Source organism: Helianthus annuus, chromosome 4 (genome assembly GCF_002127325.2).
Source record: "Helianthus annuus cultivar XRQ/B chromosome 4, HanXRQr2.0-SUNRISE, whole genome shotgun sequence".
Lineage (NCBI taxonomy): Eukaryota > Viridiplantae > Streptophyta > Magnoliopsida > Asterales > Asteraceae > Helianthus > Helianthus annuus.
The window spans coordinates 150,706,040-150,722,041 of NC_035436.2; the positions used below are offsets into that span (position 1 = coordinate 150,706,040).

General features: G+C 31.4%; 3 protein-coding genes and 1 long non-coding RNA gene across 4 annotated transcripts; all 4 read right to left on the minus strand.

Annotated features, from left to right (window-relative positions):
• Positions 1 to 3,720: 3,720 nt before the first annotated feature.
• On the minus strand, positions 3,721 to 5,351 carry LOC118491559 (ATP-dependent DNA helicase PIF2-like). Its single transcript, XM_035989426.1, has 4 exons — positions 4,970 to 5,351; positions 4,850 to 4,884; positions 4,267 to 4,760; positions 3,721 to 4,216 (listed from the first exon to the last, which is right to left on the minus strand). Exons 1-4 carry the CDS (start codon positions 5,349 to 5,351, stop codon positions 3,721 to 3,723), a joined length of 1,407 nt encoding a protein of 468 aa, XP_035845319.1.
• Positions 5,352 to 5,450: 99 nt separating this feature from the next.
• Positions 5,451 to 8,894, minus strand: LOC118491560. The gene is made up of 7 exons (XM_035989427.1): positions 8,831 to 8,894; positions 8,170 to 8,421; positions 7,836 to 8,072; positions 7,295 to 7,718; positions 6,257 to 7,200; positions 5,969 to 6,186; positions 5,451 to 5,843 (listed from the first exon to the last, which is right to left on the minus strand). Exons 1-7 carry the CDS (start codon positions 8,892 to 8,894, stop codon positions 5,451 to 5,453), a joined length of 2,532 nt encoding a protein of 843 aa, XP_035845320.1.
• Positions 8,895 to 13,940: 5,046 nt separating this feature from the next.
• Positions 13,941 to 14,360, minus strand: LOC110934825. The gene is made up of 3 exons (XR_004891716.1): positions 14,292 to 14,360; positions 14,114 to 14,182; positions 13,941 to 14,014 (listed from the first exon to the last, which is right to left on the minus strand). It is a non-coding gene; the product is annotated as an uncharacterized LOC110934825 (long non-coding RNA).
• Positions 14,361 to 14,531: 171 nt separating this feature from the next.
• LOC110934826 lies at positions 14,532 to 15,558 on the minus strand. The gene is made up of 5 exons (XM_035989428.1): positions 15,423 to 15,558; positions 15,240 to 15,324; positions 15,025 to 15,160; positions 14,736 to 14,944; positions 14,532 to 14,667 (listed from the first exon to the last, which is right to left on the minus strand). Exons 1-5 carry the CDS (start codon positions 15,556 to 15,558, stop codon positions 14,532 to 14,534), a joined length of 702 nt encoding a protein of 233 aa, XP_035845321.1.
• Between the last annotated feature and the right edge of the window lie 444 nt (positions 15,559 to 16,002).

Consider the following 16,002-nt stretch of genomic DNA (forward strand, 5'->3'; position numbering starts at 1 on the left):
AAATTTATGAAAAATAAATAAGAATAACATTTAAGTAAAAAAATCATCATTACAAATATATCATATCAACTTCTGCAAATGCTTACCTTCTTCACAATCTTCAAAAACATCACCGGCGGTTCAAAATTAGTAAAGGTAACTTCCGACTTCATCTCCGATCAGTTGTAAGAACTTGTTACTTTCATTTACAAACTAAAATTATCATCAGTATTACAAACAACTCACGAATTGTGTTTATTTCCAACGATTATTGAAGAATTAGACGTGAAATCAGAGTTAGGTTTTATTAATTCGAAAGTTCTGTATGATATCTGTGTTTAAGAAGGAGTATATGTATTGCATGTGTTTGAGTGTATAATTTCGGTTAATACTTTGATTTGGTTGATAGATTTTGATGATATTGTTATGAAGAAAATGTTAGTTAATAGTGTGATTTGGATGATTGAATAGATATGATTATCATCTTAAATTTATGATCCAGATTTTTTTTGTTGAATTGTATTCAAAGTAAGATTATATTTAACTCATCTTGAACACTATAAAATGATAATTTTTGGTAAAAAATAATTGACTCATTTATTTATTTAATAATCTATATAAATGTAATGATCAGAAAAGTTGCTTTAGTCTTGTTTATATATATTGTATATATTAATTGTATCAGCAAAATGTTTGTGAACATCTGTTTAAAATATATTTTCTTATTGATATGAACATATATGTATCATTGAAGTTCAACACTAAATGTTTATACCATATGTTGGTATAATGCAGGTTTAAAAAATGAGTCCCTCATGCATTGCAATCTTAGAAGAGCCATCGTCGTTAAAACTTGTATGTATAAAGCTTAAAAAATAATATATATAACCTGTATTACAAATTATGTAAAGACTAACTTTATCCGCAGGTGCTGCCAATTGATTTTGTTAAGAATGTATACGGATATATTGGCAAAGGAAAAAAATAATCATAAATCATGAAAGTCGTAGAAGTTGGCCAGTTTCCTTAAGAAGTGTAAGTGGGGAATCTGTTATAACCGACGGATGGAGTAATTTAGTAAGGGATCTTGAATTGACAAAGAGGACGATATTGCGATTAAGGATAATGGAGGACAAAAGTATGGAAATCAGTTGCTTTCGTTGAAAACATAAGTGGTGAATCTTTTGTAACATTCAATCGTTACAACGTTTTAAAGATAATAGTAAGTATACTATTATTTCTTAATGATTTTTTATATTGTCATACTTGAAATATAGATGATTTACATAAATATATATCAATAAACTGTTACATTACTTTTCAGGTGCTTCCAGAAGCTTATGTCACAAAATTTCTCGTACGAACCAGTGAAGACTGTTACAACATAAATGCAGCAGGTCATAGTTGGAAAGTTGAGACGGAAAAAATTAATGATAACTATGTTCTTACAAAAGGTTGTCCGAAGTTATTTCATGATCTTGGAATAGAAGAGGATGATTTACTGTTGTTCACGAAAACTGACAACGCAACATTTGAGATAAAGATATATCGTAGAGGAGTTGAGTTAGATGTGAACGTCAAAGAAGAAAGTGTTGATGAATCTGTGCTGGAGATACCTAAAGACACATACTACAAAAACGTTGACTTTGTAAGTATTTTAAACTAAATTATAAGAGTTTAGTAAAAAATCCGACTTACTTACGTATGTTATTGTATGACAGACATTATGTGAAGACGATGATTCAGTTGATCTGTTTAGGTGTGAGGTAATAAGCATCCATTTATGTAGATAAATATAAATTGTAATTAGCTTTTGGGATTTTACTAAGTATAATTGTATGATAAATAGATGAATGAAAGTGGTTACAAAGATGAGGGGAGTAAGAACGTTGGTGGAGAAGAAGTCTCGAAGGGGGAAACGTCCAGTGTGATAAGAGAAGAGATAAACAAACTGCCAAAAAAATGTAAGAATTTTATTTTTTTACTTCTTGGTTATTGATGTCTAAAATAAGAAATTGTGTAAACAGGTTAAGAAAAAAGGAAAACATATTGAGGGATATTGTAAGGCAGACGAAGGTAAGGCGCTGAGATGCGGAACAGAAGTGGAAATGCAAACCGTTTCAACAGTTGGAAAAAGAACACGCAGTCGGTTGGTACGTATAACAACATTTATTATGATGAACTCAAAGAGATTAAAATATATATTACATATTTTATTATAAACATTATGTGTGTCTGTAATAATTAGGAAAAAGATATTAGAAAGATATCAGGCAGTAAATTGAAGATATTAGATGTTGCACCAAAACGTGTTGCAAGGAAGAATTCTGTTGATAAAGATGGTTACTGTGAATTTACACAAAAGGGAGGTAACAGAATGGTATGTTTTTTCAACACTAATTGATAAACGGTAATACTATTACATTCATAAGGCTGGTTTAATTGTTAATTATCATATTCATGCAGAGATTGCCTGCTAATGTTGTAAGAGTTGGCGGATTAAAAAACAAAGTGCACGTGTTAAAAGTGAGGAACATGAAGGGAAAAACAGTGGATATGAATGTTAGGCGCCAAAAGAACGGAGATGATGTGAGGTATGCAATCGAAGGTTGGCCAATGTTCATGAAAGAGAATGGGCTTCGTCTGGGTGACAAAATGCATTTCAAATTCATAAGCACAGGAAATCTGCTGATCTTATCAGACGTGGATCAAGTTAATGCAGGTTGAAAGGTAAATGTTTAAGCTAATGAAGAAGGTATTTTGTGTACTCGAATTCAGGACTATATTATGCTACTTATGTTATGTTTACTTTTGTTTTGGACATGTAATGAGTGGTTATGATGTATGTTTACTTTTATTATGGACATGCAGCTAGTTAACCTTAAAGACAATTAGTTATATATCTTGAAAAAAACCATATTTTGGAATGTAAGTAATGTTGGTATCATCTATAAAAGGTTGTTGATTAGTATGTGTATGTATATATATTAACATAATAAGTTATTGTTGTTTATATCTGAATCGGTTACTTTATATAATTTGAAAGTAATTAGTTTGTCGGACGGAGAAATATGGATCCTTGGAATAAAAATCATGTACCAATATTATTACCAGAAATAACTGTTGATTCAATACTACATAAGAATGTGACTATACTTTAATGCGTAAATACTTCGTTATAAGTTTCTTCGCATATAATAAAAAATGATACAAATAACGTAAAAAAAAAAAGGACAAAAATATAAAAGTCACAATCCATTGAATATCTCTTTATATACGACATTGGTTGTTTTATTTGTAGGCCTGCCATCATTGTCAAGTATTAGTAACTTGATTCCATCTCGTCTTGTAACCCTGGATAAAGCTACGTACAATTGACCATGTGTGAAAACTGGTTGTCTTAGGTACAACCCAACCTTAGATAGCGACTGTCCCTGGCTTTTGTTAATCGTCATTGCAAAACATACAGTTATTGGAAATTGCCTCCTTTGAAATGCAAAAGGAATCTTTCGGTCCGAAGGTACCAAATTGATTCTAGGTATGAATGTCCGAGAACCAATATTACCACCAGAAATTATCTCAGCTTCAATAACACGGCTGTAAAGTTTTGTGACCTTTAACCTTGTACCGTTACACAAACCATTTCGTTGGTCAATATTTCGCAACAACATTACTGGAACGCCAACTTTAAGCACTAACCTATGATTTGGTAAACCAGACACTTTGAGACCATTGAGCACGTCAGGAGAATATTATTTTGCTGATCAACATTGCCATCTTCAGTAGGGCATAGACTGTCAGAACTAAGATACTCTTTTTCTTCACCAGGGAAACTGCCAACAATCTGTCGTTAATCTCGTGAACAACCTCATTCTTAGGCGCAAGTATAGCTCTTGTACTAAAGTAATTAGGATCATTGTAATTATCCAAGATTGACGGATAAACAAAATCAATCAGGCTAGAAATTGGATCAGATATGCTATCAATTAAAAGCTCAGGTGGTATTTCAATTATTGCTTCTCCATCATTGGAACCACCAACATTTCCCTCGCCAACGTCCAACAACCATTTTGCAAAATTACTAATCTCTTCAACTTCAGATGATGGTCTTCCAACAGTTAACCTCATGTTTCTAGATAACGTCAACAACTTACACTTACTCCACAGATAAGAAGAACATAATGAGGCATTCACAATTTCTTGACGTCCACCGTTTGGAACAACAGGTAGTATTTGCCTAAAATCACCACCAAATACAATCACCTTCCCTCCAAATAAACATCAGACCTGGATGGATTAGATATATTGAAAATGTCATGCATAGTTCTATCCAAAGCCTCAAATGCATGTTTATGAACCATAGGAGCTTCATCCCATATAATGAGTTTGGTCTGCTGTAGTAATTTAGCTACATCATCGTCTGGTTTTATATGACAAACGGAATCCTCATTAAGATTCAAAGGTATATGAAACCTAGAATGAGCCGTTCTTCCTCCCTCCAACAGCAATGATGCAATTCCGCTAGATGCAACGTTTAATACAATCTGACCTTTTGACCTAATTGCAGCAGATAATGTTTTCCATAAAAACGTTTTACCGGTCCCGCCATAACCGTAAACAAAAAATACTCCTCCATTGTCTCCATGAACTGCGTTCATAATTTCTTCATATACTGCACGTTGTTCATCCGTTAACAAATTCACCTGACCTTGATAAACATTTTGTAACTCTGTTCTGTCATAAGCAAGCTCTTCGTTAATCAAATCGGCAGCGAAAGTTATCTAAAGATGAAGTATCCGGGTAGGCATTGATAAAAATCTCCGAAGCGATGAATTATTCCGAGTTAAAACTTCTCTATTTCGCATAAAACGTAGTTCTTTAGTTGCTCATCAGGAATTGATAAACCTGTGAAAAATCAAAACCACATATAAATTTAATGGTAAATTTTTGTAACTGTCAAAAAACAATAATATGAAATTTATAATTTTACCTGAAACACGATGATACTTTGAGAATCTGTACAGAAAATCATCTGTCATATACTTCCATGTGCTTTCCCAGACAACTTCAGGTCTAGATAATGTGCTTGACAGTAACATGGTGGCGAATAAATTGCGAATATAACCTGCACTACCTGATATATTTGCTTCTTTGATGGCCTCAATATACTCAGAGTCGTCATCCAACAAACCAAGCGCATAGCAAGCATCTCTAAAAGTATCGTACACTCGACCATTAACTGTTTTAATATCATCAAACGAAGTTGGTCCTTTAACTTTGTTAAGAAGAATTCTTAAATAGTACGCTTCACCGGTAGAAGGAGAACGGAATGAATTCTTCCAATTGTTTTTCCTTTTATTCTCGGAACCCATATACGCTTGTCAAGCTTCCAAACATAAAAACGCGGAAACTGTACGTATGTTAGTGTACGTGCAACATGGTCGTTAGGATCTGATTACGTTGCATCCAAGCTAAAACATTGATGAGTTCACAGATGGTTTGTTTAGCACTTGATTAATATCTTCATCTGGACCGAAACAAACTGTTTGTTGTCCAGGAAGATGGAAAGGAAGACGCATAACAGAAGGACTCCTATAATTAACTTCATTAGAAAAAATCCTCCAAGACGCTTCACACGCAGATATATACCTACAGTCATAATACTCTTTAATTTCATCATTTTCTGCTTGTTCGTTTTCATTGTTGCTCGGAACCACAGCAACTGTTGCTCTATCAGGACCTTTATTAATATACTTGAACAAATACTTTATTGACGCCGCTTGGTTGCACCATTCAACGTTTATATGCGCCTGATATCTTTTCAAAAGCTTTTTGTTATAAGGTACAACACTTCTATTGTCTAACTGAATTTTATTTTTTAAACGAAGGAACCGTCATCTCTTCTTCTGTATAAGGGAAATCCGTTAGAATCCAAGGTTGAGTGATCTTGAAATTTCTTGGGAAAACCTTTTGAACATTTTCTATCAACCATACATGGAGAGCTCATTCTAGCATTACCACATGGACCGTGAATCATATGGTCTTTCACAAGCGTATATAGTTCCGGGTCTTGGTTTAAATCAGGGATTTCTGCAGAAATAAACTGATCAACATGGTCTACAGTTGGAAGTTTGTAATCATTCTCCATGAATAAGCACATATGTGCATGAGGCAATCCTCGCTTCTGAAACTCAATAGTGTAAACAACTACAAAAAAAAATAAAAACCTTGTAAATATAATTAAGGTTATTTTTAAAAAGTAAATTTATAAACATACCAGCAGAAGCTTTTCCAAACAAATCACGGTCTTTCAAATCTTTACAAATGGCATCCAGCTTTATTTTAAAAATTCGAGATAAAATATCAGGCCTATCCTCCGGATTAAGATTTGTGTCCTTAAGAAACCTTTGAACCTCCGGCCATTTGGGATTGCAGGTAATGGTTATAAAAAAGTCTGGATAACCATACCATTTACAAATTGCCATTGCGTCAAGATAGTTTTGCATCATATATCGTGACCCGCCTGTAAAGGAAGATGGAAGGAAAATACGTTTTCCAACCTTAGACAAATCTTGTTGGCCGTTATATCTTAGTTTCCGGATATTCTCATATGTATCAGACCTGAGATCTTGTTGCTGAAATCTTATAAAGTTAAGTCGCTCGCTCTCAATCATCGTATAAGCATCAACCAAAAACTGTTGGAATAAGCGTCGAGAATTTAGAATCAATGAAAACTGGTTACTACGATCTTGTACACGATACGCAAAAAACTCTCTCATTGTACAATTCGGACGTTTCTTGTTAGTAACATCAATGACACCCCTATGTGGTATGTCAATTCTGTAACCGTCGTCTCCATATGGGAACAAAATAGGATACTGAAGTGCAAGATAGGATGGATGCAATTCACTTATTCTTTTTAATGAACCTGTTTGTGTCTCGACAACGATATCTCTTTTCTCAAGTGCGTTATCGATATCTCCAACAATAAGAGCAGCAACCTCTGAGGAAGTAGGTAAGTTATAAGTCCGACCATCTTGTTCTCTTTTGCCAATAAGGCGAAGCTTTAAAGTGGTATAAGGATTTTGTTGGAAGCAATCTCTAACCATCCTATAAATTTTCACAAGCACATTTTCGGCATCAAACATTGCTTTGATTTGTTGTATCAGCTTATTATCGGTTTCATCTGAAGTGGATGATGAGGAAGCATTGTCTGAAGTCCTGTTTCATCAAATTGAAATATTAAGTAAATATACACTTAAAATAAATGTTATTAATAAAATAAGTTCATGAATGGTACCTAAAATCTGATTGCCTGTTTGCCAACTCATTTTCAGTATCGTATATGTATAACTGACAAAATTTAGGCTTCACTCCGTTTGGTGGCACAAGACTACCAATAGAATGGTAATTTTCACCACTAATTCTGTAGCAAAAAGGAGCATTACCAGTATTCACGGTTTGGTCAACCTTACCACCCATTGAGGTAAACGCGAACATAGAATTGTATCGTCGAATGTTCTTCAAAAAGTGCTTGCTTTCATTGTCATTTGACATGAATAGACTTTTATAATAAGGTGTCGCGGTTTTGTAATCCGGTAACACAACTTTGGCATAACCACAACATAACATATGACATATTTTGCCACCCTCTTTTCTTCCGCTTCCTTTCTCTGCGTCCCATAACTTTGCATAACAAACTTCACAAGTAATAACTTGATCACCGTGATCTAAATAATCTGTTAAAACATACAACATTATAGTTATATATACAACATTCATTACAATAATAAGATATACGTATTTAAGACTTATTATTTTTACAATATGTAGCAGTACTTATGAACAAACCTAACCTGTAGAAACACCTTTATAAGGATCTCGTACTACGGTTTCATCTGTGGTCAAGTCGATCATTGGTATAGGAGACGAAATACGTGCTTTGGATACCAACTTACGTTTGCCAGATGATAGCCTTTGCAAATTACGGTTCAATGATGATGTGCAGGTGGTTGATGTGATGCCAGTTGAAATATTATTCCCAATATCGTTTTTTGTCGTTGTACGATTGCTGGTACTACAAATATTGTTACCTGCTACAATTGACAAAAAAGCATATTAAAAATATCGATGCAAAACAATAAGAACATATTCCCAAATATATAAACATTAAGAAAAAGAAATACTTACTTGTTACAATACTTGAAAGACTTGAATTAACATTATTAGTCACCTCAGGAGTGGATTCAAAATTGTGAAAACCAATTTTGTTGACTATGTTATCAGATGTAACACACGGAGTGGAAGTGGAATTAATATTAGTGGAATCAATATTGAGGGATGACGATGTAGTTCCCACATTTGATTTCTTATTATCCAAGATTAATTTTCTTAATTTTCTTCTATGAGATGCCTCGTCTCGAGTAACAATTGGGAGGACAACTATTATAAAATCGTAGACAAATTGAAAAAATTATAATGAACAAACAATAACAAATCAAAATAGTTAGTTGTAGATAAGGAAAAAATAAGTCTCATTTTGTTAAAAAAAATATATACATAAAATAATACCATTCGTTATGCTTGATAAAGGTCTTCTGCCTCGTCGAACTTTTAAGAGACACAAAAAAAAAAAATTGAAGAATTAATAAAAAATTCTAGCGTAATAGTGAACTAAGTAAGAAGGTCTAAAATAATATAAATGGACAATAAAATAATTAGTGCTATACCGTTAACAATGTCGGAGGATGTGTTTTCATTCCGGTGAACTGCGTATAAAAAATATACATCTCTATCTATATACTCAAAGAACTAAGAAGGTAAAAAAACTGTAAAACTTTAAATAACTTACCATGCTGAGTGTTTTCTTTATCAACGTCATTGTATACGGAGACAATTTTTGGTCGTTTAGGCATTGCTATGAATTTAGAAAAAGAATTGTTAAATTACATAGTTGGTATGTTGAAACACATGTTAAGTAATATTTAATCAATCAATCGTAAATAAAGATTCATATAAACAATTTAACAAAAATACTTACATATACAAATAAGATGCTAAATGATTAAATAACAATAGACAAAAATACAAACTGAACAAACTAACCAAGTTGAAATGTTGAATACCGAGGTTGAAATAATCAAGGGAAAATGAGTGTTTTGATCAATTCTTATTGAATCATCCAATACGAAATGAAAGGGGATATAGAAATCACAAATTGGAAGAAGTCTTTAATAATATATAGAGATAGAGATAGAATATAAAAAAATAGAAATATATTCATGTAATACGTTAATTTTAGAAGTTTTTAAATTGTTATGATTATGTTTCCATAAATGAATTTGATTGCCATATATTAAAATTTTTTTTAGGAAATTGAGATTTATAACATCTTTCAAAATAAATAAAAGATATGAACTGTGTAAATATGAAGATTGTAATTACTTACTATAATAGACATATAAAACACTAACAAAATCTAAAAACTATTACAAAATAAGTCATATTAGTATCATTACAAAAGATCTAAATAAAGTGAACCATGGGAAACGACGCAAATTTTTCATGTTCATAACCACAACCAACAAAAAAAATCCATTCAAAAGACTAACAAACAACTAACCAAACCATAGCTGTTTTAAACACACTTTATAGCAGTCTTCATTAGATTGAAGTTACACCGTTCAACACAATCTTCCTCTGTGAAGTTACAAATGTGAAATGCAACATGTGTCCAAACTGCAACTGGTTATCATCCATAAATTTCCTCCATCCATCCACAGCGTAACGTAACGTACAACGGTTTAACTCTGTCTTTGTGTCATAAACTTCAACATCACCATTCAAGTTCTGGACAGATATAGGTTGCAATCTATCAGACAGGCCGGCTCTATTAACAACCTCCACCGGAAGCCGCTTAATGCGTTGAAAGAATAAAAACTATAAGCAAATATAAACAATAATAAAAGTTTTAATGGTTGATCAGGTATAAAAGAAAAAGTACCAGCCTATATTCAGCTTTACGGCTAAAGTCGAAATATTCTGGATGAATGCCGATACGGGAAACTTTATTTGCCTTCGTTGAACCCTTCTTTGGATGCTACACATTTTTATCAACAGTTAAGCATTTCTTTGCCTTTTATAAGGAAAATAATGTACAATACAAACGGATATTAGTACACTTAATATAAAATACATAAATTATTTAATACCTTGACAGTTTGATCAGATGTTGTATAACGTTTTCGGCCTTTGCATTGTTGGTTGAAATTATCAACTTTGACGGATCGGTTGACAGAAAGTTTACCTTTTCCCTTTCCTTTGACCTGTTATGAAATAATAGAGTTAGAACATGAAATTTTTTTCATTCATTTATGTTTTTAAAATTTAAAGCAAAAATCTGTCAGCATCAAATTACATATAAAAAATGTACTAATCTTAAAAAAAAAAAAAAGGAAAATATACATCCAAGACTCACCTTCTAATTGATCTAATAAAGTTAGAGGTTATTTTTCAGACGTAATAAAGTTGTTAAATTAATTGTACATTGTCATGTTTATTTAATAAATATTTGACTTGTAAACCAAAGAAATAAACAATGAAGTTCCAAAAAACTCGAATACAACTATTATGATATTTGAAACTATTCCATGGTGTTACTGATAAGGCAAATTGATTAAACTATGTATTTGTACAAAGAAACAAACAAAAAAAAGTATAAAAGTAATAATATAAATGCAACCATTGGTTTAGTATCAGTAATAATGTTCGTATGGGTTAATTGTAGGTTGAATTCAAATAATTGAGTTATAATAGGCAATTGTCATAAATAAATTAATATAACAATATAATAGAGTCTGTAAACTTACATCTTGTCTTGTCGTGAAATGTAAGCCATCACCTACTTTCAACGTCTCTTTAACATGAACCTTCTTCGGTGTACTTGTCGGGACTGTTACTGATGTACTTTTAACAGATGTGGGCTGGTTATCATCTACCTCTATGTCCTGAAAAAATCATATTAAAAAAAATTAATAGAAGAGTAAAAATGGATACAAAGTATAATACCTAACAGATTCGAACCTCCAAAAGCGCTTTATCGTAATCAGCCCTAGATATCTGAATTACATCATCATCATCATCATCAGATTCAACCTTCTTGCTCAACCTTATCTCAACCTCGTCTCGATACACCGTTAAATCAAACATAACATCATTAAGTTTTTCAAAAACCAATAAATCATCTTCTTGAACGCCAAGATCGTTGCAAAGTTGAGTCCAACCTTCTGAGAATACATAGTTTGAATTAACCTTACTTGTTGACACCGTCCACGGAGAACCCTTATAATTAACCTCATATGAGCCAGCCATTCCATCGTCTCCAAAACATTGTTGGACAAAAGATTCTTCAATCATCTACTTAATATGAAACATAACAAATTGAATGTTGACTATGTAGGTTATATTATTAAAAAAGAAATACATGCTAAATATAAAGTTTAAGGAAAACTTAATGAAATTACGTACCGTATAACCCAATGTTAGATGACGATTAATTGTGAAATAAGATTGCTCACATACGCCATTAACATAAGATGAAAGATAGAGACCAAAATGGTTCATGGGACGAAATGACAGGAGACAATCTTTCTGAAGTTTGAGATCTGAAACAACTTCTCCCCAGCCGTCAGTTAAGACTGGCATACGTTTTAATCGTTTCAACATTACGACCCAAATTTTCCCACTTGAGTGATATATACGCATCTTCCTATCGGCCCAATCCTCTCCGTAGAATTGATTAACAAAGCTGATAGGGACATCCTGTATATATATTAATATTAATATTAACTATATTTAGTATTATAAGTTTAAAAAATAACTTAAAAATTATATTAGTCTAACAGCGGAATTATAGATTACATAAAGATTACTTACTATACTCAATGAGGATGGGTTTAGAAGATACTTTACAAATGAAGTATACATTTTGATACCTGCAACAATAATTTATTTTCAAATTCTCGTAGTTTAGCAAACACTAATATATACAGTATACAACAAAAAAACAATATATACATAACACTGCTTGGACTACAAAAAATGACGACTAAAATAATTAAAAACTCAAATTTATATGATTAACAAATTATAATTTTATATGAATATAGATACAATATTATAAATAAATTTAGTGCATCAGCAATTTAAATTTTTAATACCAGTATCTATCAAAATTTAAGTAAATGATTACATACTTCTTCATGAACAAACGTTTATGAAAACTATTGGATGGGTATATAAACACCTTTTGAAGGTAGCATAACAAAACTAAACTACAACAGTATATTTCAAACAAATAAAGACTCAATCTTACAAAAAACAACAATATTAATGGTTAACTTTAGAAATACATCAATGAAGTGGTATAAAATCAAAGATGGAAAAGATTTAAAGTAAAGTTTATGACCGATCACAGGAACATAAATGTTGTTACCTTTAAGTGAAGATTAGAAACCCTAGTTTCGGTTGCCGGAAACCATTATGTCTGATGATTCCGGCGATAATCCGATATATAAACAACTTTTGAACATAGCATAACAAAACTAAACTACAACAGTATATATTAAACAATTAAAGACTCAATCTTACAAAAAACAACAATATTAATGGTTAACCTTAGAAGTACATCAATGAAGTGGTATAAAATCAAAGATATAAAAGATTAAAAGTAAAGTTTATGACCGATCACAGGAACATAAATGTTGTTACCTTTAAGTGAAGATTAGAAACCCTAGTTTCGGTTGCCGGAAACCTAAATGAATGATGATTCCGGCGATAATCCGATGATAAGATCCGGTGCCAATTTGAGTTCTCCTAGAGATGATAAGAGTGATAAGAAGGATGATTTGATGGTAGAGTATGGTAAGGACAAAGTCCTTATTTAGAACCGCCATATTGAAATTTACATATACATCCCCTATAGTTTGATTTCTGACAAAAATAAAATTGATTTAATCTATAATTACCACAACAACCTTTTACATTACATAATAGAATAGAATAATAATTATATGTTTTTAAAGATATGAAAAAGGAAGATAACACAAATAAGTAAAGTATTAGAAATAATTTATGGTAAGTGTATATTAAAAAATTTATAATGTATTAAATAAATTCCTTAAATACATTACATTACATGTATAATAAAATTTAATTCAAATATCAACCAATAATAAAATTTTACGTTATATTTAAATAAAATAACAAATAATATTAAAATTTTATATAATAAAAAAATATATCTAAGTTTGCCAAATTAACGAATTATCATATTGGGTACTATATTTTAAGTAAGATTCATTATTTAAAGAAGGGATTATTTTTTTTAATATTTAAATAACGTAAAAAGTTGTTATCTTATTACTATGTAATTTTTTCTAAATACCAATTAATACATACGTAAGTATTAAATCATAGGTTCTTAAATTAAGTTATGTTACACAAAATCATATTAGCTCTTATATTTTAAGTAATAATATCAATACTCAAACGACATATTATTAAAATGTTATACACCAAAAAAGAATAATGATGTCATATGTATAAGAAACAAAAAACGGGATTAGAAAAATAAATTAGCAAAATAACAATTGATATACATAACAAACAACTAAACAATAAAACAACCATGTTCATAAAAATCAACCACACAGTTATAACCATTGTCAAAATAAACATAAATATCCAAATACTTAAGAAAAAAACAGCCGATTTAATCAAATGTTCGAAATATAGGTGACTACTTTTCTTTCTTTGGAATTAGAAGAACTGCATCCACACCACCATCTTTACGCGACTTCGAAGAAGACTGCGAAGATACATCATCCACGTCATACACGGTTTCCAAATTGCGCTTCAAGTCACGCTCGCTGCTCGTATCAAACTCAGCATCCTTCCGATCAAACGATGTTGTAAAGCCAACTTTAAACACATTTGAGCAAGGGGTTACATCGTCTCCCGTTTGGGATATAGAATCCTAGTTAAATAAAATGAATAAATAGGTATGAGTTTGAAACATACAATTAACATATAATGAGTTAAAGTTGAATAATAGATAAGGTAAACGATACTAAACCTTAACAGGCAAATAATCATTACGATTTGAATCGGATGGTTCGACATTGACGGCTTCCTCATCAATAGGCTGATTTTGTAAATTTTTTTAAGTTAAAACAATATATCATATTAATCAGTAATTAAACATTGATGGAAGATTGTAATAATAATATAAGGGTGAATTGGAATAACTATACCTGAATAGTGTCAAAATGTTTATCCAGCTCGGACAAAACAACCGGGTTATCAGTCATCTTGGAGACTGAGTATCCATCAGACTTCTTGCTGATGTTAAAAGAAGAAACAGCAATCTTGAAGGCAAACTTCATATTGAGTAATGAATTTAGCTCATTTGGAAAGCTTCCTTCGTTTGCTAACTGTCGAAAAATAAAATATAATTAATATTTTTAAAATAAAAAAAAATATGATAAAATGAATTATTTACTACATACTTCAATGTTGTTGTCTAAAAGCTGATTAGCATTAACCTTCAAAAGCTTTGTCACCTCACGCTCAAACAATGTTAGACTCACAATACCAGTGCAATCTTGGACACGTATATAAAGCCTAATTCTGCAAAAAAATATAAATGAGATTAACTTATTTTGACAAAAAAAAAACAAAAAATGGTTAATATTTACCGTGGAATTGATGTAACGGTCCTTGTATTACAAATATCAGTCTTGCATTCTAAGACAGTAACCTCTTCAGAACCATCAGTATCATCCTGCTTTTCTTTAACAACAGTAACGGTTGAAACCTTTTTGTTGCAGTTTGTGCACGCGTTGTAAAACCACTCATTGTTCGATGCAAAACTCTTGATAGTGCCAACAATGACAACAAACCTCGTCTGTGTTTAAGATATATATATAATGTATTAAAAAAATTGATAGTGTAAAACATATAAAAACTATCTGTTATCCGTGTTACCGTATCTATTGAGGTTAACGACCCGATGGGAAAAAAGGTGAGGTCAGAAAGAAATTCTTCAGTGGCAGACTTCGCAACCGAAGAACTTAGGCCAGAATAACTGGAAGACATTTCGGGAGAAAGTTTCTCGATAAATCTATTAAAAAATAAAAATTAAAAATTTAGATTCACAGAAATGCATAGGAAATTTAAAATAACTTATTAGGATAGTGAACCTTTGTTTAAACTCAGCAACCTCATCAATATCACTGTTAATTAAGACTCGGGTGACAGTATACAAATTTGAAACAGACAAATGCCCTGAACATATATATACAATTATTTTAATTAATGCAAACAATTATTCAAAATGTAACCATAAAGAAAAAAAACACAATATATTTGAAGTAATACGATACCTCCCCAGAATCTGTACTTCCCAAACTGAATGATTACGACGACATTTTTTTCACCTCGATTGCTGCTCTCATACTCCATTATTTGATCCGCATAACCGTCCCAAAGCGTCACAAAGATCTGCTTATTGCTGAACATTATTGAAATGAATAAAATCAAAATAGCAGTTCAGAGTACATAATATAGAAAAATAATATATTAAACAATAAAATAGAGGAAAAAATAAATAAATACTTCAAGTCTTCAAGCATAAAGGTGACTTTCTTCTGGTTTTGTCCGTTATTAGTTTCTGTGTCTACCTCGAAGGGAAAACTTTTGACCACAAAACCAATTACATCTGTTGATAAAAATGAAATAGTGTCAACAAAATAAAAAATGTGCTGTGTTTAGTTAAATAGTTTTAATTGTATATCATACCAATTGGACTTTTAAAAAACTTGTTGTCAACTGTTGGATCCTCCACAACTGAATCAAAGGGAGTAAAATCAAAACCTCATTCAGAACCAATAGCCTCGTGGCATTCCTCAACAACGGTGTTGTTATTAAGGTTAATCTTCAAACCACCGTTAGCGTACTTCACCT